The 25,268-nt window shown below is 54.4% G+C and overlaps 1 protein-coding gene across 2 annotated transcripts in view; it reads right to left on the reverse strand.

Annotated features, from left to right (window-relative positions):
* Htra3 (HtrA serine peptidase 3) overlaps positions 1-9,356 on the reverse strand; it is a 28,393-nt gene extending 19,037 nt beyond the window's left edge. Inside the window, exon 1 of one of the 2 annotated variants that reach the window (XM_059275753.1) lies at positions 8,873-9,353. In XM_059275753.1, coding sequence (XP_059131736.1) covers positions 8,873-9,275 — 403 coding nt within the window. In that variant the 5' untranslated portion in view covers positions 9,276-9,353. Of the gene's footprint in view, positions 1-8,872 lie in introns of both variants that reach the window. The other variant, XM_059275754.1, reaches the window with a different exon arrangement.
* Positions 9,357-25,268: the final 15,912 nt, after the last annotated feature.

The following is a 25,268-nucleotide window of genomic DNA, read 5'->3' on the forward strand; positions in this document are numbered from 1 at the left end:
AGTTAAGGGCACAGTGGAAGTCCCTGAGCCACCCCCATCTGGCCTCTGTGAGGCCCTTCCTCATTGGCCAGGCTATAGATTCCTGGGTGGACAGAGCACTCCGCCTTTGTCTGACTTGGCCACAGCCCAGGCCTACTTGCCAGGCAGCTCACAAACCTCCCCAAAACCTTAATCACTGGCTCAGATTCCTGCCGCCATCAGCAACGGGGTTGTGGCCTGCCAGGACCACAGGCCTGAGGCATGCGGGTGGCACAAGACCGTACTGAGACCTCCAGACACCGTGCTCCTTGGCACTGCTTCTGAGGGGTCTGTGGGCTCTGAAATGAGCACAGGCCTGGGAGCTGCACACAACTGGGCTCAGCTGGACCCGCTGTCTTCTAGCTGTGGACCTGTGGCAAGTCACTTACCCTCTCTGGGCCTTGACTTTGCCATCTGACAAGTGGGACTGAAGGTGACTTCTCATGGGGCCTGGGTGAACTGATAAGAATGTAAATGGTGACATTCCCTTTCCCAAGAAGCCACCACTCACCCTGGTACCTGGTGATGTGAAAGGGCCCTGTATGTCTCTCTGGGGCTGAGCTTCCACCTCATAAACCCGGTTTTCCACACCATCAAACAGGATGGAAAATAACATGTCCACAGCAGCAGCCATGAGAGGGGTACAGACCACAGCCTGTGCTCTGAAAAAATTGTGGGCCAACACTGTCCCCACATACAGCCCGGCAATGTCCCTGACTCCCAGAGTGGCAGCCAGGGGGTGGGGGGTGGGGAATGGAGCCTCAAATGTAAAGATGGGGAATGGAGGCTTACGAAACAATTCCTAGCCAGGCCTCCTGTGCAGTTTACCCAGTCACACCGGCCCACAGCCTTCGTGAGCCCAGCCCTGGCATCCATCGGCAGTGAGGGACAGCAAGTGACCAGCCAGGGAGGAGACGTGTGAACAGGGGTGGGACAGATGGAACCTGGGGTGAGATGGGACATGCAGAGGGCTCCTGGACTCCTGTATGGCCAAAGCCACCTGCTGCCCCTGACTGGCAGGAAGTGATCAGAGAAGTTGTCTAAGTGGGTTGAGACCTGGGCCCAGTGTGCCTTTGACTGAGGAGGAAGGAACACTGCCCTTCTCACAGACAGCATGGAGAACAAATCACCCTGTCTGCCTCACTGCCCAGTTCATCCTGTGGCTCGGCACTTCCAGGACCTACAGACCCCTCCCCAGGCTCTGCCCACTTGGCCTGCCAGGCCCAGTATGGGTAGTGGTAGAACTGAGGCAGAAGCCAAGGCCTCCCAGTCCCTGTGTCCCCAGGCTGTTGGGAGCTGACCTGGAGGTTCAAGCCAGTCAGCAGACCCACCACGGTGCTGCTCCAAGCTCCTAGGCCACTTGTTATTCCAGAGTGAGGACCTGACCTTCGGAAGGACCTTGTCAGCTAGGATTCTGCACCATAGGTAACTGGGGAGATGGCGGGGCCTGGAGCAAGGGCCCAGGACAGCACGATCTGCTTTCAGCTGGCTTCTCATGCTCAGGACCTCAGAGCAACCAAAGAAATAGTATACATGGTCCCCATTCCCCAGCACTAGCGCTCCAGCACAGAGACATGTTTGGCTCACCCCACAGCCCAGAGGTGATAGCCCTTCTGGAAGGAGGGAGGAGGAGGCAAAGCCAGAACTTGCTCAGCCTGGACACCAGCTTAGACCCCACCCCCACCCCAGAGCAGCAGACATGGCCCATTTTACAGCCCAGAAAACTGAGGTTGAGTATGAATGCCATCTTAGAATGGAAGGCCTAGCCCTGCGCCAGGTCAGGGAACCCTGCAGCCCGCCAGGCATGGCCCTTTAATCCGAGCCCGCTCTCAGATGAGTCACCATGAGTCACACAGAGGGCCCCAAGCCCCCACCACAGCCTTCCCACATGAACTGGCTTGGCTGGGCCAGGAAACAGCTCTGTTTATTTGGGGTTTCTTAACAGCCCCACCCCCATGCCAGGCCGAGCCAAGTTCTGAAGGCCTGAGTCTCAGCACACTCAGCTGTTGGCTCTTTTTTATTTTTTTTGACTTTTTGTTGTTTTTCAAAAATAAACAGAATCTGAAGGCCCGGAAGTTTTGTTCCAAAGCCGGACACAGAACACAGCCCTCAGGGCCAGGTGTCTGGGGGTTCCTAGGAGAGGAAGGGCTGTAAGAAGTAACCCTCAGAGGGAAGCTGGCCTCGGGGCTCCATCTCCAACATGCCTGCCTAAGTGACAGTGGGTGACCCTCAAGCAGGGTGGTGTGTGAACTGTGCACAGTCATAACACCGGGAGAGATGAAAAAAAATGAAAGCACAGAATGGGAAAGAGAATGACCACGACACACCACGGGGATACCCTACACCATCACAGAGGCTGTACACTACAAGGTTCCATCGGCATTATTAACAGGGATCCGTATCCGTACCCACATCCCCTGGAGTTGTGCAGTGTGCAACACGCACGACTGTGTGCGTTAGCCCGAAACCAGCACACAGTCCGGCAGGTAAAGGAGCCTGGTTCTGATCCCCATTTCTGGCTCTTCAACAGTGTCCCCCAACTCTGCCACTTCTTAACAGAAAGATCCCACAAGTCTCCCGAGTCCACTGTGCCTTAGTTCTCTTACGGGAGACAGCAGTGACATCCCTCCCTGGGTCACCAGCCAGTTGAGGTTATGAATTTGCAGGCTTGGTGTGATGTGAGGCCTAATGGGGGACAGCAAATAAATCCAGGCATAGCACATGTTTGCTGTGCAGTTGGTGCCGGACGACTGAATGCAGCATTGAGCACCCCACACTTGCCGATTTTTACTGCCCTTCCCCACTCAGTCACAGGTGGACGGGCATTCCATAAGGGGAGCTGGGAATCTCTGTGAACGGAGCCTAGCCTCACAGCCCAGGCAGGCAGCACCTCCTCCAGAGGTTGGCTCAGCTAGCAGAGCCTGGAATTTCACAGCCAGAGGCGCCACCAGGCTGGCCCCAAGCCAGAGACAGGTCAAGGCTGGGCTCTTCTGGAAGCTAACCAGCTGTTAACACCCTCCCAAGGAGCAGCACAGAGCTGGGATGTACCTAGGTTTAGGGATCTGGCTGTGTGCCTCGGGCAGGCCACCTGATCTCTCTAAGCCTTGTTTCCCAACCTATAAACCAGCCACTGTATCAGTGAGAGCTGACTCTGGGCCTGGTGCCCTGTGCCCGGTGTGCTGTGCTTGATACCTTGCACCTGGGCTGGTACCCCAGGCTGTGGCTGCGAGGGAGAGGTGGTGTGTGGTCTGTGTGCCCCAAGCTGGACAGCGGCTCTCCCCATCTTCCGTTCCCTAGGCAGGACCTGGGTCTGAGGGCCGCAGACAGCAGCAGGACTCCCTGGGAACCACAGAGGGATCTTGATGTTTGTGGCCAGGGGGACATGGGTCACTTAGGGACAGGCAAGCATTTAGGAGGAGGACAAACAGGAAAGCTGTGGCAGGGCTGAAGCTGTAGGGGCTATGTGTTCCACTCTCACTGCTTACTTCCAAAGGGCCAGCACAGCCCGGGTACCCAAGCACTGAGGATACTGTAGGTCGTGACCCCCTTGGGTCGCATATCAGATATTTACATTACGATTCATCACAGTAGCAAAATTACAGCTATGGAGTAGCAATGAAAAAATATGGATGGGGGTCATCACAACAGGAGGAACTGTGTGTGTTAAAGCATTAGGGAGGTTGAGAAACAGTGCTCTAGAGAGACTCTCTGTGAGGGTACAAGTGTGACCTTAGGGTTGGTGCCCTGTTGGCCTGGGCCTTGAGGAATGGGGGATCGGCACACTTGGCAAAGGGACTGTGTGACACTGTGAGCAGGAGCCTGGGACTGGAGCTGGGACAGGAGCTGAGGCTACGGAGTAGACAGGGCCTGGATAGTTAGGTCCTGGGGTCTCTACTGGAGGGTGGTGCTGGTACCACAGATATACAGGCACAGTTTGTGGTGCCCCAGGCCTGTCATGTAGTGGAAGCATACACGCCTGGCCATGCTTCCACAGCCCCAAGAAGAGGGGCTTGTGACTGCATTCTGTTTCTCATGACTTAGTTACCTCCTCACCAGTGTCCTCCAGGATGGCTACCTCCTCATGGGGCTCAAGAACCATGGTATGTCAGATCAACAATAGGGAGTCAGGAGGACCATGGCTTGGGGCAAGCTCTCCCTTACTCCAAGAGCCCTAGGGTGGCACACTATACAGCATCAGAACCTGCCCTTGTACCCCAACATTATCCCCCATGATGAGCTCAAGGCTTCAGAGGTTATGGCAGGAGTCCGGACACCTGACCCTAGGAGTTCTGGTAGCCACCTCCCGCAAAGCAGCAGGTTGTAGATGTCCTAGCCAGCCTGCTGTGCTATCTGCACAGGTCTGAGGCCTACAGCGAAGGCCAGGGAGGCCACCTGCCTCACTGTGTCCAGAGATCCTATAGGCCAGTGAGCACACACAGACTTTTGGTGGTGTAGGGCACAAGGGTCAGTCAGCAGGCAGACCAGCATGGTGAGTGCCACTCTGTCGAGGCAGCATGATCCCCACACAGCTCCTCTGCACAGCCACCTCTGCATGCCCTGGAGGTAAATGAAGAAAGGGACCTGGGTTTGACAGTGCTTCTGGACTCACAGGTCATGGAGCTCCTCCTTGTCCTGGGCCATGACACACAATCTTATCGACCATGAAATACATGTATGAAGCCCCTGGAACCCTGCCAGTCCTCACCCACAGCCATACCACTGTCCAGTTCTGCTGTCCCAGCAGGCAGTGGGGCAGATAGAGGATACATCTTCTTCCTGGTTAGTCTCAGATGCTGAACTCTGAGCCTCTAGAAGCTTCTAAGAAAAGTGAACACAAAAGCCACCCAAAGCTCTTAAATAATAGGCTGGGAGAGGCCAGCAGGGCCTCCTTGCACATTAAAAGCTGCCTGTTAAATCTGTGTGGGAACTGCCCCAAAGCCCCCCAGTTGCGAGTTCCAGAAATAAGTAGATGTCTACTGTCACAAAGGGGCTGTGGGACAGGGACTCTGGGAAACCTGCAAGCAGACCCCCAAGTGCAGGTCATCCTAGCAAAGGGACCCTTCCCTTGAGAATGCTTTTCTAACATGCAGGTGGGACCCAACGTTTTCCGTCATTCCCACTGGAACCATCTAATAGGGACCAGGAGAGCTACAGGGACCCGTGGGCCCAGATATTCATATAACACCAGCTACTGTGTGCAACCAGGTGCTGGACCCACCGCTGCCATGAGGCCCAGAGTGAGCAAGCAGGAGAGAGAAGACAGGTCAATGGACATCTAAGCCCAAAAGAGGAACCCTGCTAGGTGAGGATGAGAGAGGGAACTGTGGGTGGTGGGCAGAACATGTGCAAAGGCCCTGAGGTAGCGGGGGGAGGGAAAACAATAAGGTGGCCAGAGGGTGAGAAGGTGGCAATGGAGGGGTGTGTGTGTGTGTGTGTGTGTGTGTCGATGGCAGACACAGGGCCTGAGAGTCCAGGTAAGTGTGGGGGGTGACTTGGAGGGGGTCTTGTTGGTAACATGCAGGACAGACTGACCAGGGACACCTGGCTGCCAGGTAAAATGATATAGTGCGATAAGGAAGGTAGAAGCCAGCAGAAGCCAATGGTGGCTTGGTCTCCCTCTGCTACCCAATCTGTTCTGAAACCCCCATGCCACAGGAGCCCCCCTCTCAGATATGACCCTCAAGTGGGGCTCACCAGCTCTCCCCGCCCCCGAGACATTCATGAGCCCGGAGCATCTGGGCGTTGTGGTTTGTGGTCAGGCTGGTTAGTGACCGCACTCACAGTGGACAGGAGGCCATGACAGGTGCAGTGGCGACAGAGGCTGAGACATCAATGTCCTGGGGCGGTGCTGTCAGCTGAGCTGGGAGGACCAGTCAGAGACAGCCAGGCTGCCTCGGCCAATCTCCGTCTGCATGGAGTGAGCCCGGCACTCGCACTAGTGTGTGAGACTTCTGAGCAGCCGGAGACAGCCGCAGAGAAGCAGCAGCAGCAGAAAAGCACAGGGTGCTTCTGTGAATCATGTCCGTGGAGTAAGTGGCAACCTGGACCACCCAGGTCAAAGTGCGCAACGGACAAGTGTCAGGCTCGAGGTCACTGGCCATGTCTAGCTGTAACTATCCCCTCTGACTATCAGACTACTGAGACAATGGGCCCTGAGAAACTGAAATTCCCCCAGGAATCTCACTCTGGGAGGAGAAGGCTGCAGCCAGTGAGAGGGATGCATCAGGCCACCTTGCAGGAGAGACCGGAGTGGAGACTGATGGGTCAAGGATGGGTGGGAGATGCTTGGTTGTATATACTTCTCTTCCTCTATTTACACCTAAATCTCGTGTCAGGACCCCTAGATGGACTTGGGGAGCTGTCACTGGACCTCTTTGCTTCTCTTCCCAATGAGGCCACGTTGCTTTAGTTGGACCTTTGAGGATGGGTGATAGAGCCTGGCTTGTTAACATCCCTGGTAATGGGCCCTCCTTCCCTGGCTTCAATTCCTGCCAGCTCATTGGCACCTTGAGCTTTGACGGTGGCCAGTGCGCTAGACCAGATCTTGGTCTCTGCTCCGCCCAGGCCTCTCCACCCTCCCCATCTTTGCTAGGGAGCCCCGTTCACTGTCCCAACTCAGCACCTCTCCTGGGGCCTCACTGCACAGCAGCCACAGTGCACCCAGCCCAGGAAGTAACACTGGGCCCCAGCGTGCACGGCGCTGGGACTAAATCTTCCTTGCACGGGTCTCTCCCAGGCCTGTCATCAGACCGTTTATGGATGATTACCCAGAATACAATCAGGCAATGTAACTAAGGACAGTGGGTCTAGGAAGCCCGGGGTCCCGCCAACACCCACAGACTCTCAGCCACTTCTGCCGCACTTAGTGATGGATACCTGTCTAATCCTCAGGCTGACTTCCTCCTCTCTCCTTGCTCTGTGCCCTCCAGGGTCTAGAAGTCTCAAGTGCACTAACAGGGTCTTACTTCATGCCACACACTGTTAACAATCAAGGGACAGCCAGGCACAGAAAGGATTTTTCACAAACGGCTCAGTCTGCAAAGAAGAAAGCCCACCTTTGTTCCTGCCCATCTCTGCCTGATGCTAACAGTATCAGCCACATGGGAGACCAGGGGAAGGGTACACCAAATACAACCAAGATGGTAGCAGAAGAGCAGAGGAGAGCCCGTGCCTGGCCACCCCGAACCCTCTGCACCTCAGACAGCAAGGCCCAAGATGGGCACACAGAACCAGCACCCAGCACACCCTGGGTGTCCATGTAATGTATTACACTGCCCAAAGAGAGCACCGGGCTGCTGTCCCTCGCGTGACCTGTGATCCTACCCATACCAACATACAGCTCCTCCAAAATGTAGGTTTAGATCCTATAAGACCCTTCCACTTGTGAGTGAGGACTAAGGCCTTTGTAAGCGGTACCACACCCCCTTGGGTCTCTCACCCATGTCACGTGCTTGCCTTCTGCCCCATCATGGCATTTGAGCGCACAGTAGTCTCCCCTTGAGGGATCAGGGCTGGGTTTCAACCATGGGCTTCCAGGTCCCAGACTGTGAGACATGAATGTTTGTTTGTTATAACCTCCTTAGTCTCCCATAAAACAGATAAGGATGTCCTCCTCCCAACTCTCCTGAAATGGCTTACTCATGTGGTCCACAGAATCCTACACGACACTTTCCAGTCTGGGCACCTGTGGCCACCCAGCCTGAGAGGAGGGCAGGTGTTTACCGGGAAAGAGCTGTGCCTGCCACTCTTTCTCTGGCCTCTGGCTGTCTGGAGCTCCTTCAGCCTTCTAGACCTTCTCTCCAGGAGAATGTTCAGCTCCCTAGCCTTTTGGGGCACAGGACTTGAGTGTCCAGAGGGCAACAGTTCTGTCTGACAGGGCAAAGCCAGCCTCTGGCACTATGCTTACAGCCACCAAGTCCTGTCCCTACCCAGCTCTGAGCTACCTGCACTTTCCAATGTGTCCAGTACACACAGTCAAGCCCACAAGAGTCTATTCAGGCCAGTGCGTCTTTCCAGGATGCCTTCCACACAGCACAGAGAAAACTCAGACTTGTTCTCCAAAAGATAGCCTAGATGACCCTCTGCCTGGTTCCCAGGTGTCCTCTGAGTGCCCAGCAGAGCCCGTCTGACCTCAGGCTAAGGACGCACAGGGGTCTGATTCCCCATGAGCCTGGGGCTGGCTGAGCTGCCTTGAGGATCAGCCACTGAGTCCCCATCACTCCAAGGGCAAAGCTTGGCATCCTAAACAATGCCCCAGACAAGAAGCAGATTGGCAGGGTTTTCTGGCAGTTTCCTAGATGTACAGGGTTCCGTTGCAAGGTCAGAAGTGACCTAGAGCCACCTGCTAACCAGAGGAGGCTGTCTTAGGAGTCTCCCTCCCCCTGTACACTGTACCCATGGAGCCTTGAGGCTGAGGGTTACACACTGGCTGTAGCCCCATATTGCCCTCCAAAGACCACCTAGCTACAGACAGAAGAAAAGAAAAGAAAGAAAGCTACAGACAGAAGAAAAGAAAACACAAAGAGAGAAATTGAAGACAGAGACCAGAAAAGACTGCTCACCACTCGCCAATCTCTAAACCACTAGAGGACTATAATAAACAGGAGAGTGGCTGGGTCAGAGCCCCACAGCCCACCAGACACTGCAAAGCTGCCACACTAGGTCTCAATTCTAACTTGTTCTGTGGCTTTGGGGACAGCATTTACTTCTTGGGCCTCAGTTTCTCCATCTAGAAGGCTAGAAGACTGTCTGAACTGTTCCTAAAAGGCTACCCAGTGGCACTCCGTGAGCGGGCGGCATCCCCTTGGGCCTCAGTTTCCTCAGAACAAGCCTTTGGATTCCTGGTGGAGCTTACCCGAGGGGCAGGCGCCCTTCTGCAGCTGGCGCACCGGCGTCCCGGAGATCTGCAGGGCACGGCGGCTGGCGGCCTGCAGCGCGCACACGTCGGCATAGGTGTGCCCATCCGTGCCACACACTGCGTGGGTCCAACGGCAGCGGCACACACCGCGCACGCACTCCAGGCTGTCGCCGCACGGCGAGTCCAGGGGGCTACCGCAGGGCTCGCCCTCGCTGGCAGCGCACACCAGGCAACAGTTGCAGAGGTCGGGCACATAGCCCCCGGGGCAGCGCGGGCTCGGGCAGCGCGACACGTCGCAGCGCGCAGGGCACGGCGCCGTCGGGGGTTCCCGGGCCAGCGCCAACACAGCCAGCGTGGCCAGCGCGGCCAGCACGGCGGGAAGCGGCGCGCGCGCCTGCATCGTAAAGAGGCGGCGGCGCGAGACCCGCGGGAACACCGAGGCCCGGGCGGCTCAGGCGCACTCTGGCCGGGAGCGCAAAGACATGGTGTGGGGACTGACCCGGGCCTCTCCTTTGCCGACCGGCCTCAGGCTTTTAATGGCCAAGGCGGCCCGCCCTCGCTGCAAGGGGCGGCCCTGCCCGCTGTCAGCCCCGCCCCAGCCCCACGCGACCCCGCCCCTGCTGGTGGGTACCCACCCGGCGCCTCCTGCTCCCCCCCCCTGCCCCCGGCCTGCCTGGTGGGGGGTGCACTTTGGGTGACAGGTCTGCGAGCCCATGGTGAAGGCCTGGGGAAGAGGAGCTGCCACGGAGTGAGTATCCCAGTCCTAGCCAAGGACCTGACCACAACCCCAGAGACATAACAAGACCAAAATCTGTCCCTAGCTTTCCTCCACAGAGGAAGGCCCCAAACCCAGACCCTCCTGCTCCTCATCACTCTTTCTGGGGACATTGGGGGGTAGATGCTTAGGAAGCAGCTGGATACCCCCCTCCTCCCATCTTCAGCTGGAGGGTGTGCCCCCAGCTAGGGAGGGGGCCCATCTGCCTTCTATTAGGGGTCTATTCTGTGTTCTCTCCGATCTAGAACTCTGGTTGCTACCTGGTGTGCCTCAGTTTCTTCTCAGACAAGGAGGACTGAGCACCTCCCACCTCAGGGCTGTTGGAAGTGCCAAAATACCAGGCAGTGCAGGAGCAGGAAGCTCCCTGCCTCAGCTCTCCCTGCCTCAGCTCTCCCTGCCTCAGCTCACCCCGCCTCAGCTCTCCCCGCCTCAGCTCACCCCGCCTCAGCTCACCCCGCCTCAGCTCTCCCTGCCTCAGCTCTCCCCGCCTCAGCTCTCCTCGCCTCAGCTCACCCCGCCTCAGCTCTCCCCGCCTCAGCTCTCCCCGCCTCAGCTCACCCTGCCTCAGCTCACCCCGCCTCAGCTCACCCCGCCTCAGCTCTCCCTGCCTCAGCTCACCCCGCCTCAGCTCTCCCTGCCTCAGCTCACCCTGCCTCAGCTCACCCTGCCTCAGCTCTCCCCGCCTCAGCTCTCCCTCACATCTGAAGGTGCCTCCTTCTGCATTCACCAAAAGCTCCTTCAGACCCAGGCCAGGCAGCAGAGTGTACTGGTGACCAGGATGTCAAGTTGCTGGCAGTCGGGGATCCAGCAGAGCCTCTCCAGTAGCTGATGCTAGATTGAATACACAGCTCCTGGGGCTGGAGAACCTGGTCTGCCACACAAGAGAGGTGGAAAGCAAAGAGGGTCCTGACAGGAAGCTGTTACCTGCTTGGAGTTTCCCAGCAGCTCTGGAGGGCGTGGTGTGGTGTGGTGTGGTGTGGTGTGGTGTGGTGTGGTGTGGTGGCACCTCTGCCTCCATGGGTGATAAAGCCGTGGGTCCCGTGGACGGCTGTTGGTGAAGGGCTGGGGAGATAGGGTTGAGGAGGAATCCGGTTCCTGGGAACTCTCATGTTTTGAGGCCTGTGCAATGCCCAATGACCAGGAAGCAGAGTGGTCTCATCAGACAGAATTGGGGAGAGGAAGTGGAGTTCCAGGTGTGAGCGGTGGTGGCGGGGTGGGGGTGGGGGTTCACAAAAGGTAGACCAGGCCTTGCTCCAGACTTTTTGTGTGCAGATGGGGAAACGGAGTCTCAGGCTCCTGGATTGGAGCCTCAGGCTACAGTGTGTTAGTCCTGGCTGCTGCTTGGCAGGCTGTTCCACGTATATTATTTGGCTCTCTGTGTCCTCCTGCCTGAGAGGTGGGTATCAGGAACCTTAGAGTGAGGCTGGGAAAAGGTGGTGGGCTTCACTCCCATCCATTTTGTCTGAAGTCTCAAGTCCAACTTTTCCCCTCTGGATCACATTATCCTCAATGGTCACCTGACCTGACCTTTCCATGGCTGTGTACAGCACTTTAGTCCCCTGTGCGGAGGAGAAACTGAGGCTTGGAGTGAAAGGATAAACACAGCTGGAGCTTCTCTTCTAGGAGGGAGATAGTTCCAGGCCCTGGCTTTGTTCTTCTGGAAGCTTCCAGGGAGTCTTCTGCAAAGGCAGGGCAGTGGCTCCCCCTGCTGCCTTAGCCCTTTACAGCTCCTCCCTCATTCAGCCACAGGGACACCTTGGGTCTGTCTCTCTGGAGTCTGAGTGACCCCCAGGTCTCCGACCTCCAGGGCACGGCATCTCTTGCATGGTCCAGCAGGGAAGAGCTGCCCTTCCGGCCCTCAGAACCTGACAGCCTTTGTCAACCACCAGTGTGAGTGGGCTCTGGACTGGCTCCCCCTGCTGCCTTCTCTTGAATCACCATAGATGGCTGGCTTGATCCATCCCCCTTTGTTTCTCTCTCTCCAATATGCCGTAATTCTTCACCATGAAACAGCATGGAGCTGGTTGCAGCCAGGCTGAACCAGGGTCTGCCTCCCTTACGGGCACCCCAGACTGTCCCTCCTGCTAGGCCACAGCAAAACAACAGAGCCAAACTGGGCCTTCCAGACCCTATGCCTGACCCTTGCTGTAGCCCAGACGTCATCAGATGAGGTCAAAGCTTACAGGGTTTGGGGGACCTCACAAAGATCATCCCTGGCCACACCTGGCATGTGATAAGGTTCCTCAGCCCATGTTAGTGGGTGACTCACAGGGTGGGCCCTTGCTTGGGTGATGATATAAGACACTGTCTACAGCCCCTCCTTTGGGAACTCCCTCATGGGGGTGATGGGAAGGGCAGCAGCAGCAGCTAGCTGTTCCTAGGAGCACCGTGAAGGATGGATGTGATGATCTTGGACCAGTTATTGTTAATCCCAAAGATGTGAGGAGAAAGATCATTGACTCAAACCATCATGACCAAATTAATTAAAGCAAGTGATTAATTGAAGCAAACTATTTTATTTATGTACATGGGGCTGCCTCCCCCTAAGGTGGGGTTCAAGAAGTCAGCACAACACTGGACATGAAGAAGACAAGGCTTTTATAACTCAGGGATAGGGAGTTTCTAAATGGTGGATTTGGCAGGCAAAATAGGCGGGGTTACAGAAGCAGAACACAGCAAGGTGGTCATAACAAGGTAGTCATGACAACCTTTTGAAACAAAGGTAGGATCGTAAGACAGTCATTACAACTTTTTAAAACAAAGATGTAGTTCCTGTTTCCTGGAGCAGGAATACAGAGCCATTTGTAGTCAAGGTTACATGTGGGACAGAGCCCAATCCTTGAGAAACAGAGGTTTAATCATAAATAGGAATGAGCCTAGCTTGCCTTTACTATAAGGTGGCTTTAAAGCCTCAGATGGAGGCAGGTGGGTTCATTATTATGAGTCTCTCTATGAACTGCTGCTGCCCACTAGAAAGAAGCTTCTGTGATTAAGGTTGAGGGCTGCCTAAACTATGGTTATAAACATAAATATTTAGAAGGCAGTTTTACAATATGTCCATTCAACAAAACAACCTAGGGTCTATGAATGCCTCAGCCATGGACTGTTGGTCAAGTTTCCAGCATCAGGCATAAATTTCCTCTTATAGGACAGGCTTCAGATTCAACCGGAAACAGCTGGTAACTCCTGTAAGGGCCGTGCTACTATTGCACTTGTGGACACACCTTGTCTGTCAGGTCGGTATTGCAGCATGCAGGGTTGGTTGCAGGGTACGACCATCAGTGTCTCTTCTCCCCCAGCAGCCTGCACAGTACCCTGTAGCATTCCGAAAGCTAGCCAGCAGGGAGGAAGTTTTCTAGTCAGTTCCAGGTTGATTTTTTCTGTATCCTGCCCCCAAAGTGTGTGGTGTCTCCAGCAATGGGGTCTTACCATTCAGGTATGGTGGGAAGCCAAGAACAATGGCAACAGCCCATGCTGCTTTGGGAGCCTCTGGGGCCTCCCTGACTAACAACTCCTAGGGAAGTATCCCACATCTGGCACAGAGGTTTTCCTTTAATAACCCATGTCTTTTAGCAGCACCATTGTCCACCTATACAGGGTACCTCCGTTCAAATTTATTTTAAAATATTTCTTAAGATGAGCCTTCAAAGTGGATTTCTCATATCACCTTAGTTTTGGTTAACCCTCCCCATCCGTCCTCTCTTTTATTCTTCTCACCCTATCCCACCCCATCCATCCTCTGCCCCATTCCTCTCGTTCCATTCCTGGTTAAGCATTTAATCCTTAGTACACATCTACCTACTTGCATATACAACTCTCCCCTTTTAAAGTTTGTAACTGGTCATTTTTTGGCATCTTCATAGAGACACACAACTACCATTACAATTAGTTTTAGGATATTTTCATCTCTGTGAATTAGCTGCTCTGCATTTCCCCCATGAATAGGATCATATGAACTATGGTCTTCTGTCTGCCTCCCCTCCCTGAGCATCGTGAGTCCAGGTTCATCAGCATGGCAGCATGAATCAGCCCTTCTCTATTCCTTTACAGGGCTCAATAATATTCCATTGCATGGCTAGACCACATATGTTTGTATATTCCTCTGCCAACAGATGGATTTTTCCCCCTCGCTTTTCAGTTATCACGGAAAAATGCTGCCATGGACATTCCTGTGAAGTCTTACATGGGCACATGGTCTCGATTCTCTTGAGAGTATACCTAGGAGGAGAATGACTAAGCCATGTAGTCATGTCGTGCTTATCCATTTAAGGAACACCAGGCTTTTCCGCATCTGTACCACTTTCCACCCCAAACCCTCAACAACTCTTGGTATTTTCCATTAAAAAAAGAAAAGACAACAAAACAAAAAACTTTTGTTGCCATTCTAGTAGCTATGACGTGGGGTCTCCTTGTGGTTTTGATTTCTGTTTTCCAGGCAGTGGACAACACCACATGTCTTCTATATGCCTTTGGCCACTTGTGTCTGTCTGGGAGAGATGTCTCTTCACATTCGTTGGTAAATGTGGTGACACAGGCATTTAATCCTGCACTATGGAGGCCTTTGAGCTCTCTGTTGATTCTTGGGGGCTGAGCCTTGTCATTCTATCCGCCTTGATCACAACTTCTTTCTCTGGTTTCTTTAGAGGCTTCCTGGCTTTAGCTCTTATTTTTGGGTTCTCCGTTGGTTATGAACCAGGGTGTGTGGTGTGAGGTAAGGGGCCTGGCCTCATTCATTTGTATGTAGATGTCTGGTTTTCCCAGCACCTTTGGACCGACACTAGCCTCTTCCCACAGGGTGGTCTTGGCACCTTCTCTGCTCCCTGCCATCTGCTGTTCTGATAGGTTCACTTCTGGGATGCTCCAGGCCTGGCCCTCCACCACGTGGTCCCTGGGTTCCCAGAGAGCCTATGTTCATCCTTCCTTGGGTGGTTCAGACTTCAGTGTGTAGGCTTCCAGCAAGTTCTCTTCTCCCTCCTCCTCTCCATTCCCCTTGGGGAACTCTGAGCAGCTGCTCTCTCCCTGCCTTCCCAAATCACTGCCACAGGAAAGTCAAGGAGGAGCCACCAACGGCCAGTGGCCACCAGCCTGACCAACTGCTGTCCTTCCACTCACAGTCACTCGGCGGCAGCATCTCTTCTTTATCCCTCTAAATCCCCACTCTTCGGGACTGTTCAGCCAGGGCCCGGCCACATTACTTTCTTCCTGGCCTATATGTCCTTTATTTAAAAAAAAAAAAAAAAAAAAAAGACACATTATTTTCAATGTTGATCTTGTTAATTTGCTGCTAGTTAAATCTGTTCTGACCATTTCACTCGTTTACACAGTACATTCTGATGGTTTTCAGCCCCATCCCCTCTCATCCTCCCACCCCATCAAGCTCCCTCCTTCTCCAGCTCCCTATTCCACACTCTTTTTGTCTTTTTGTTTCATGACCCGCTGAGTGTGACAAAGGCTGTCTGTGTGACCGTGGGGAACTGTCTGTTGGTGTGCTTACCAGCAGGTGCACACCTGAACACTACTCCCCGTTCCCAGACCTGTCAGCCACCAACAACTGAGCAGGGAAGATGTTAGTTAAAAAAGACATTATGTTTTGAGTCACAGGCTGGCCTCAAACTCGGCCGTCCATGTGCCTCAGCCTCTCCGGTGTTGAGGTCATAGGTGTGAGCCATCATGCCTGGGTTAACGCGGGCTTTGATTGACAAATCACCACTGTCCACTGCAGCATACGGGCAACGCTTCCCTCCGTGTCAACAGTGTGTTAACATGGCCATTGCCTCATTCCCCGTTGTTTTCTGATAAGACATTTGTAACCACAGCTCGTCACTTGAAATCTACACTCCTGTTGGCTGCAGTTCCCTGCTGGTGGGCCGTCTCAGGACCCGTACCTCCTGTCGGTCTGAACATCGGGTCCTTTGACCAGCAGTGCTTTCCTGCCTCCCCCTCCCCAGGCCCTGTGACCACCTTCTGTTCTCTGCTGCAGTGACATCAGCTTTCTTAGATCCCCTAGGAGTGACGGACGTCACACCACCCTTGCCCTCCTGTGCCCAGCTTACCCTTCAGTGCTCAGTTGTCAGGTTCCTGTGTGTTGCTACCTATGACAGGGTTTTCCCCCTTTGGGGCCGAGTAGTATTCCACTGTGTGCACACACCACATTCACTTTACCTGCCTGTTGATGGACACTGCAGTTGCCCCCATACCTGCCAATGGTGGACAGTGCTTCAAGAATACGGGACTGCAGATGCCCTTGGGGAGGAAACAGAAGCCCAGAGAGCTGCTTGGCCAGCCCCGTGGACTCCTCCTCTCCCTAGTGAATACATGCCCACCTCTGTCCTCTGATTCTTTGATGTCTTTCCAAGACTCATCTTCCCCCAGACCCTTCTGCCTCAGCCCTGACCCCTCCCACACCTGCTCTCTGTGGCCATAGAAGCTCCAGCCTCCACACCACTGCCTTTCCTGGGATGGGAGAGCTGCTGCTGGCCATGCTATGTGACTGTCCCCTCCCCAACCCACCTCACCTTCTCTCCACATCCAAAGGCTGCGTGCAACCCCCACCCCCTGCTGCATCTTCCCCAGTGATGCCACTGTGTTCTGGGATAACTGTAGATTTTCACAAAAGTTGAATCAACACCCCAAAGAAAGATGTCCCTGTGCTGAGTATCCCAGGGTCCGCACAGTACTGCATTTGCTCGGTCCTTTTGCAGTGTTCTGACAGCCCTTCTAAACTTCACAAGCTGGAAACTTCACCCCTAAAGTCAGATTAGATGAGGAGGCTGGCCTTTGAAAGGCGATTGGGAAGAGATGCTGTCATGGGGATGGGACCCTTGGACAGCATTCGCGGCCTTCCAAGTGGAGGAGAGTCCTAAGCCAGCAGTTTGCCCTGTCTCACCGTGTCATGCCCGGTGTTACACATCACAGCATAGCACAAGGCCTCGGCAGACACCACCAAACATCACTGCCACACTTTCGAAGGTCTAGCCTCCAGAACTGTGAACCAAACATGCCTCTCTTCACTAAAGTGTAGCCGCTCTGGGATGTTGGGTTATAGTGTCAGAATGTGGATTGAGTCATCTCCCTCCTCCTCTCCCTCACCCTTCCCCTCCTTCACAGATGTTATTTTCAGCTTGTCTCAAGTGAATTGCAGACTCTTCCTTCTTCACCCCCCCCCCCAACCCCCGGCTGTCTTTCAGCATGCGTCCTCAGAGCCCGGTGGTCTCTCACACTCCCGGTGACAAGGGTCAGAGTCCAACTTAGACCTGCTTGTGTGGAGCCAGGAGCTGAAGTGAGAGTCCAGACTGGGCACAGCTTGCTCTAACTGAGGCCTCTACCCACAGTCACCCAGAGGACTGAGCTGTGTGTGCACTGATTGTGTCAGCAGGGGCTCCTCTCTGGGGGAGGGGGAACGGGCTCGACCTCCCTCTTCTCTGCCCTGCCTGCTTCATCCTGCAGGCCAGACACATGGAGCCTGAACATAGGGAACTGAAGATGGAAGAGGTGGAGCCTTCGGCTTCACTGAGGGTCAGTGGAGGGTCAGGCTGGCTCCCAGGACTCACACTCCTGCCCAAGAGCCAAGGGTTGGGCAGGGCTGTCCCAAGTGGCTGCAGTATTCTCTTCCCAGGCCCAGCCAGGGGTGTGTGTGTGTGTGTGTGTGTGTGTGTGTGTGTGTGTGTGTGTGTTGGGGGGGGGGGAAGTAAGGTGGACATCCCCATGCTAAGCATGGAGCACGGCTGAACGCCTACCCCTGGTAGCAGGTGACACAGGCATGCTGATAGGGCATGCCATCTGGCAGTAGCTCTGAGGTTGAATGTGAGGTTAGGCCAGGTGGGGAGAGGCAGAGCTTGGCTAGAGACTGACTCCAGCTTGATGTCTAATTTGTATGGTGGCTGGGGCTGGAGAGTAAGCCTATGTGTGCTCAGCCAACCAAGTTCACCATGCTCTGTGGGAGAGCAGGGATAGGCGCTCAGGGTAGTCACAGAAGTTCCTTTACCACGGTCATCTCCAGGGACACCTTGGTGGCACTTGGAGTTTCAGACCCAGTGCCCCAGTGACCTGATGTGCCCCGGCACGATGTGGTCAGTGACAGACTCCATAGGCTTTGACACAAGGGGTAACTGCCCCCACCAGCAAACTGCACTGGCAGCAGCAGGGGGTGAGGCCCCTGTCAGCCTGGGCCTGTAATTTTCCTGTTCAGTGGGCAGGAAGCTCCAGCCACACATCTGCTGTGGCTGCCCTGTCAGAGAGGGCCCCTTGCCTGCGGGGCTCTGGCTGGGGTCACCGCAGGGCCCCCACGGTAGCTATGTGCAGACACAGCACTGGCAGAGAGTGACTTCATCTCTGAGGCATCTCCTTCCCACAAGCCTAGACTCAGGTCCCCATGGCTGGCTCACGCTGTGGACAAGCTCTGAAGCCTTCCGGGAACCTTAGCTCAGGTCCGTCCCTCTCTCAGTGTCTGCTATGGCTCCCCAGGACCTAGTTCTCTACTTCCTGCCTCCACAAGGGTCCTCCCGTGATCTCTGTTGTCCCCCAGCTCCGGGGCCTTTGCTCTTACGTGACATCTTCTTCACTGTCGTTACTTGGGACTCTTCTCCGTATTCATGTGTTTGGGCTTGGCAGTGACTCCCTAAATTGGGATAGGCGTTACCTCTGGACTCACATGGCCCTGGGCTCCCCTGAAGAAGTCAGGCCAAGTATGACCAGCACTGTTCTAGCCACCACAGCCCCACTGTCCAGGAACCTTTGTCATAGTCGTTCGTCATTTGCAACCCTCCCTCCCAGGGTGTGTTCCCACCCCGGTGATCCTCACAACTCAGGACGCACTGCCCGGCGGCTTGTCTGGGCCACACAGAACAGTCAAGGCTGAGCCCCTTGTGTGGCAGGCAAGGGGGCTGCTCCTCAGAGGCGTGAAGGCAGGAGAGCTGGGGTGTGAGTGCAGAATGCACTGGCTCCTCTCACTATGGCATCTGGGAGCTGTAGTGGAGAACACTGACTGGCCTCACTCCCTACTGCTCTGAGTGCTGTGGGGTAGGGACGCGGAGGGGTGGTGACAGAGGGCTAAACAGGAGGGGTTTTTTTTATGTGACACCAACATGATCCTCATCAAGTGGGGAGGACCCAACACTGGCCACCAGGGCTCTTGGCCTTCAGGACAGTGGGCAGGCAGGGACTCTTCTAGCTGGGACATGGTGGAAAGAAAGGGTAGCAGGGATGCCAAACATCAGTGTGTCCCTTCGGACTTGCTTTCACAAAAGCTGAACTGAAGTTGACTGTGGTGGGCAGAGCACTGGACTGTGGTCCAGGGCAGACCTTCAGCCACCCACTGGTGACCATGGGAGATCAGAACCAGGTCAGGAATAGCTCGGTCTACAGCTCTGTTGTGGTTCTTGAGCTCTCCCCACAGTAGGCTCTTTTCCTCATAGTCACGGGGGGAATCACAATACACACCGGCTGTCTCCATGAAGATGCAGAATGGTCAGCCATAGGTACTGTAGGAGAAGTCACATAGATTTGCCTGAGTGGTCCAGAGAGCAAACTTATCCCCCCTCCCTCCATACACACATACTCCAGACCACCTGTTCAGAGAGATAGTGGGAGGGAGGGTCTCAGTCCATTGAGAGTGTAGGAGGAAACCTGTTTTCTTGTTGATCACACAGCTCTGAGCCGCTTGTGCTGTATCTAGAAGCCAACCCCACCACAGTGCAGGTTGGGACTCCAAGACGCCGAAATGACCTGACATGACCCAAATCACAGGACCAGAGAGCAGCTCTGAGGTCTGCCTCAGGACTCAGAGCATTAACTACTGCCCGCTCCGGCTTCATGGGTGTCACACACCTGGCCCTGGCCCCTTCTGACATGACCCCCAGAATCTCCCTGTCTTGGATCAGGACACTGATAACCGAGTCAGACAGCATGGTCTCCCTGGAGAACATTTATTGAGCACCATTGTATACACCCAGGATAAATAGAGACGTGTTTTTTCTGGTCTACATTCAAAATGTCAACTTTGTAAAGTGTCCTACACCTGAGCTTACACACCCCCTCCAAGTCACAGCCATGTCACCCCAAGCTGTGAGTGTCAAAACAAACATTGCCACCACCCAAGCTGCTGACATTCCGGCTGTGCGGTGGGAGATGAAGCCAGCCTCCCAAGAACTGAGGACAGGATAGGGCTTCCCATCTCTGTCCCTGTCAACTCGGGGGCACTGGCTCCCCCAGCTGTCCCCGTGTGCTGGGGAAATACCTTTGCCATGATGTCATCATTCCTCAGGGACAGAGCTGCTCTCTTGGGCAGTGTTAGCCCCTTACAAAGGGGGAAGGAGGTTTTGCACCCAGTGGGGGCTAGAGAAGGGGACAATTTATCCTGGAAGGGTCTCGGGAGAGAGTCCAATAGGAGAGGTCAAGGAAGGGGTCCTTCAGGATGGTGTGTGTGAGTGTTTGTGGATTGACTGACAGACCTACAATGTTTTAGCCTTTTCAAAAGCTTGATTCCCTGAGAATCCTCCCATCGTATCACATGCTTTGTAGAGAAATTGCTTCCTTCTGATTGCAAAGTATATAGTGCAAAATGCATATTTAGTTCACAGAAGTTGGATGATTCAGAGCTGTAGATGCAAGGAACAAACAAACAAACAAACAAACAAAATCTAACGTCACCCAGAAGCGAGAACCAGCTTTGATTTTCTTCTCCTTTTGGCTTTTTTCAAACGCCTCACAGGAGCATCTGGGAGATGGTCTGGTGGGTGAAGTGCTTGTCCTGGAAGTGTGAGGGCTGTAGTGTGGAGCCCTGGCGCCTACACAAAAAGTCAGGGAGGCCTGGTGGCTACCTGCAATCCCAGCGCTCCTGATGTGGAGACAGGGCGTGCCTGGAGCAAGCTGGCTGGGGAGACTAGCCCAGTCAGTGAGCTCTGGGTCCAAGTAAAGGTTCTGACTCAGTAAATAAAGTGAGTGACCAAAGAAGATATTTGACAGCAACCTGACCTACACACACACACACACACACACACACACGTACACACATGCACACACACACACACGTACACACACACACATACACACACACACACACACGCACACACATACATTTACATACATACATACATACATTACATACATACCTACACACATGCAAACATGCATGCACAATCGCAATCACAAACAAAATCCTTTCAGGTTATATAAAAGTGGTGCAACCATGGAGGAGAATGGTTCACAGGCTGCTCAAACGCTGCCCGTTTGCTGAATCCCAGCCACTCACTCCAGAGACTTGTCCACATGACAGCTGGGACAGGATGACTCGCCGCACATTCATTTGTAACTACTGAAGACTTGCCCATTGTGTCAAACTAATGCTGAAGCAGCTATGGTCTGTCCCCAGCATGCCACAGAACCACGGCTGCCGTCAACAGGAAGAAGAGCGTCGCTGGCCCCCACAAGCCTGGCATGGGTGCAAGGATTCAGTGAGAGAAGCCTGTGTGCCATCCCACTGCATAGCTTGAAATGGTGGCAACGAGGATGCCAGGGATGGCTGGAGGCACGTGGCTGCCAGACATGTCTCTCATCTGTGGCTGCCACAGGAATCTACTGAAATGTGGTCCATGGAGTCATAGACACTAGTACAAGGACATCAGCACCTGATGTCCCTGCTGTACCAGGTTACATAGCATGTAGTCTTGAGGGACGCTGAGAAAAAGGCTTGCAGGACCTCTCTAAACTGTTTTGCAAATCTATAACTATTTCAAGATTAAAAAGTCAGAGTGGTCCTGATTTGAAGACGGAAGCCACCCCAGGGATAGCAAAGATAGGCAGGCAATGGAGTCTGGGTGGCTGCCCCTGGTAGGCGGAAGGACATGAGCACCTGAGCGGGGAGCTGTGCCTGAGGCAGAGGTTCGTGGCTGGAGCTAGAACCCTGGGGGAAGGACAGGGGAAGCTTGCCAGGGTTCTCCCAGGCTGAGCCTGCAAGAGAACAAGAGGGAGGAAGCTCCCTGACTAGAGCACATGAGGAGGAGGTGTCACCAGTCAGCGAACACAGAGTCTTTGTGCCCCTTCATTTCTCACAGTCTATTTGTTCCTGCCGGGGCCATCTTGATGCATCGTCGCCATGCTGAACGTGATCTTGAAAGGACATTTGTCATCCCTCTACCCCTATTCATGGTGCTGGGCAGACACACACTCAGGCCATGGGCAGGGATAGAGGACAGAAGAAAGCCAGGGAAACTCCTGCTACTCCGTCAGCGTGACTCTTATCTTCCCCCAGTGACCCCTGGTCAGCATCAGCTCACTCTCCAAACCCTCCCATCTGGCAGCCAGCTTGATCAATCCCTCCATGCAGCCCACTCCGCAGGCACGCCCTGAAACTCATTGTCAGCCAGGAGTTACTGGTGCAGTCTGGAATCCCCTGCCCGCTTCTGTCTCTATCCATTCACCCCTGGCTCTCCCAATCACATCCTGAGTCCTGGGGTTATGTGGACAGGACCAAGGAACTGGGGTGGCCCAAGAGGTGGGAAACATCTAAATGTCTAATGCATTCTAAGTCCTCACTGGACTCCAATTTCTTCTGTGGCTCAGGGGTCCAGGCAGGATGTCCACTGTGTTCTCTGTGCCCTGTGTCCTGTTGTCTGTCTGCATGGAAGGGGGCATGCCTTCTACACGGCACCCGCACTTCAGTCAAACTCTAGACCAGGAACTCAGGTCTAAAACTGGGCTGTGTGACCAGACTGGGAACTGTTCCCTGAACTGCTACAGAATGACCCTCGGTGATCTTAGGCCTGGCCTGTCTGGAGCCCCCAGAGAGTACCGTATACTTTTGGAACACACTTCTGTTCACAGACTGGGATCTTACAGCCGAGTAACCAAAGGGTCAGAAAGGAAGGCAGCCTGCCTGGCCACCGGCAGAGTGTCTGGTCATTCCAGAGATAGCCAAGGGTGTGCTGGCCTGTCAGCCTGCAGAGCTTGTGGCTGTGTGGGAGCCTTATGGATCTCCTTCTGCCTGTGTGCCGGGGAGAGAATGGCAGGTGTTCATGTGGATTCCATGACTGGTCAGAGGGAATTGATCCTGGCATCAGTGCTCAATATGGAAGACCCTGGTTATGGGGCTAAAGGGCAGAGCTCCAAATCATCTGCTGAAATCCTGATCTCTAAGGCAAAGGTACCAACCAGGAGGGGTACTTAGGGCTAGAGCAGGCCTAGAGGGTGAAGGGGTATGGGACACAGAAAACCTTGCCCACTGCACCTTGCCATTGCCCCACAGACAGACAGAAGCCGGGGCCTGTTGTTGGTCATCCGTGCTGACCACGGAACCAGGTCACAATAGCCACAATAGGCAAGATGGATTTCTCACGTAGTAGAACATTATGAGTATTTAAACAGAGAAAAGAAACAGGCCTAGGTGGGTAGGGTCAACAGAGGGCCTAGATGATGAGGGGAGTATTGGTGAGGAAGAGAACTGCTTACCCCCCACCCCCACACACATACCCTGTTCCCACTGGCAACCTTAGACAGACAGCAGGAAGTTGACCCAGGAGCCTGAGCAGCTCAGATCAACCATTGGGGTGATCCAGCTTATAGGAAGACATTCAGGAGCAAGAGAGGCTTCATGGAGCCTAGGAATCAGAACTTGGGAGTCTGTAAGGGGCAGCTGGTAACTCCCCAGGGCTCCAGCCTTGGCTAACTGCTGGTGAGAAGAAGTGGGCTGGTCCCCCCTGGTGTGGGAACACCATAGTCAGAGGCTGGGCAGCCGCAGCTGTGTGATTGGAGATTCTTCACTCTTACACAGCCTCAGTGACCACCATAGAAGGGTCTGATGAGGCTGACCACACAGCACTAAAAAGATATGTGTTTACATTGCCTGAGAAGTAGGGAGCACTTTGACTGTACGTGTGAGTCCCTGACTGCTGGAGCCAGTCAGAGTAGGTTTTGCAGAAGATGGGACATTAGAGCTGGGTATAGAAGTTTTCCACACAGCTTGTCGGACAGCCTTTAGCGTTTAGTCCATCCCTCCCTTCTGGACCCATCATCTGAGCAGGTAACACACAGGGAAAGGACATGGTTCCCTTGTCTGATCTTTTTGGGTCTCAGTGTGTACTCTGATCATACACCCATCCACGTTGGCCTCATTCCATCAGGTAGGGGGCTGGTGCCTTAGTAGGTGAGCTGGGAGCTGCTGGTTACAAGGGACCCTGCTTGGCTGGGTCCTCAGAACCACCCAGTGAAGCCTTGCTCCCCAGGTCTTTCTGAAGTCATGGAGGCGGGAGCTGAGGAATTCAGTACCATGCAGCCACTCACAAGAGTACAGCAGTACTCAGGGCCAGAGGAGCCCCTCCAGGGAAACGTCAGATGAGGGAAGAAGACCCTGGGGGCACACAGGGGACACAGTGGCATCCCATGACTCTGTGGACCCTGGCTATGTGGAATGGTGGACACACAGCAGCTCAAAGGTGCAGGGGTGAAGAGAAGGGGGGATGGATGCTTCGGAGCATCTACTGAAGGGAACTCTGTTTCTAAATACTGTCTGTGTCTGGGACCTACAGGACCCTATGACCTCTGCAAGGGGAATGACCCCTCCAAGCCATGTCCCGTCCCCCATTGTGATATGGAGCCCACCCCTTCCCACCTTCTATCAGAGTCACCCTCACCTTGCAGACAAGCTTCCCCAACCCCAGCTCTGCTGCCTCTACCCCGCCCCACTTCCAGATTCCTGACTTAACATACTACCACTCTACTTGGAGTCACCCTGCCAAAGAGCCAGAGTGGCCCTGGAGATGCCAAGGTACCAAGACTACCTTACAAACATGATCCTTACCAAACCTCCCTTTTTGGAGCAAGGCCGACTCCTAGGTAGGTGATGGCCTGGGTCATCCAAGCGGCCTTGACTGTCTTCCTGTGTCCTTGTTCGAGTGAGGAACTGGGAGACACTCCCACTCCCCGAACATTGAACATTTTTGGGACTGGAGGGACCCAGAGACTGGAATGGTACTGCCAGCAGAGGTAGCTGGAGCCTCCCAGAGCTGGTGTGCTCCGCACAGCTCTGGCCTCTGCACTCCCATGAGCTGCTGCTCAGGTTTGCCCAGAACATGGCACAGGAGCTGGAGTGGGATACTCTGCCCTTCCCAGCCACCTCCCTCCTAGCCTCAGCTCCCAGGGCCTGTTCACCACCACCTCTGGAACACCCTTCATCCCCTCCAGCTGCCGACCTCGGAAGCTTGGGGCTGGGATTTGGAAATGTTCAATTGTCCAACATAGTTGATACAAGCAGCCTGTGGGCTCTGCCCTGGCAGAAATTCAACCAAGGTGGCTCTTCTAAGCCTCTCAGGAAATATAGATCACATTGATGTACCCCAGACATATGGCCTGGAGGGCAGCCTCCAGACTTCTGGGAAGAAGACAGGTCTCACAGAGAATCCTCCAAGCTGCCTCCTCCTGCCTCTGGAAGCCTCCTGACCTCCTCACAGATCACTTCTTCAAGGATTGAGCTGTGCTGGCCATCACAGGGGGTACTTGAGACCCAACTGACACACCACAGTCAGAGGAAAGCGCCAGGGGTCTGGGGTGCCAACAACTTCCTATGGTTGCGGCTCCTGGGGTGTTCAGGGAGAAGAGACTAAATAACAGTGGGGGTGCAGGGCAGGG

The sequence above is a fragment of the Peromyscus eremicus genome, chromosome 10 (assembly GCF_949786415.1).
Source record: "Peromyscus eremicus chromosome 10, PerEre_H2_v1, whole genome shotgun sequence".
Classification (NCBI taxonomy): Eukaryota; Metazoa; Chordata; class Mammalia; order Rodentia; family Cricetidae; genus Peromyscus; species Peromyscus eremicus.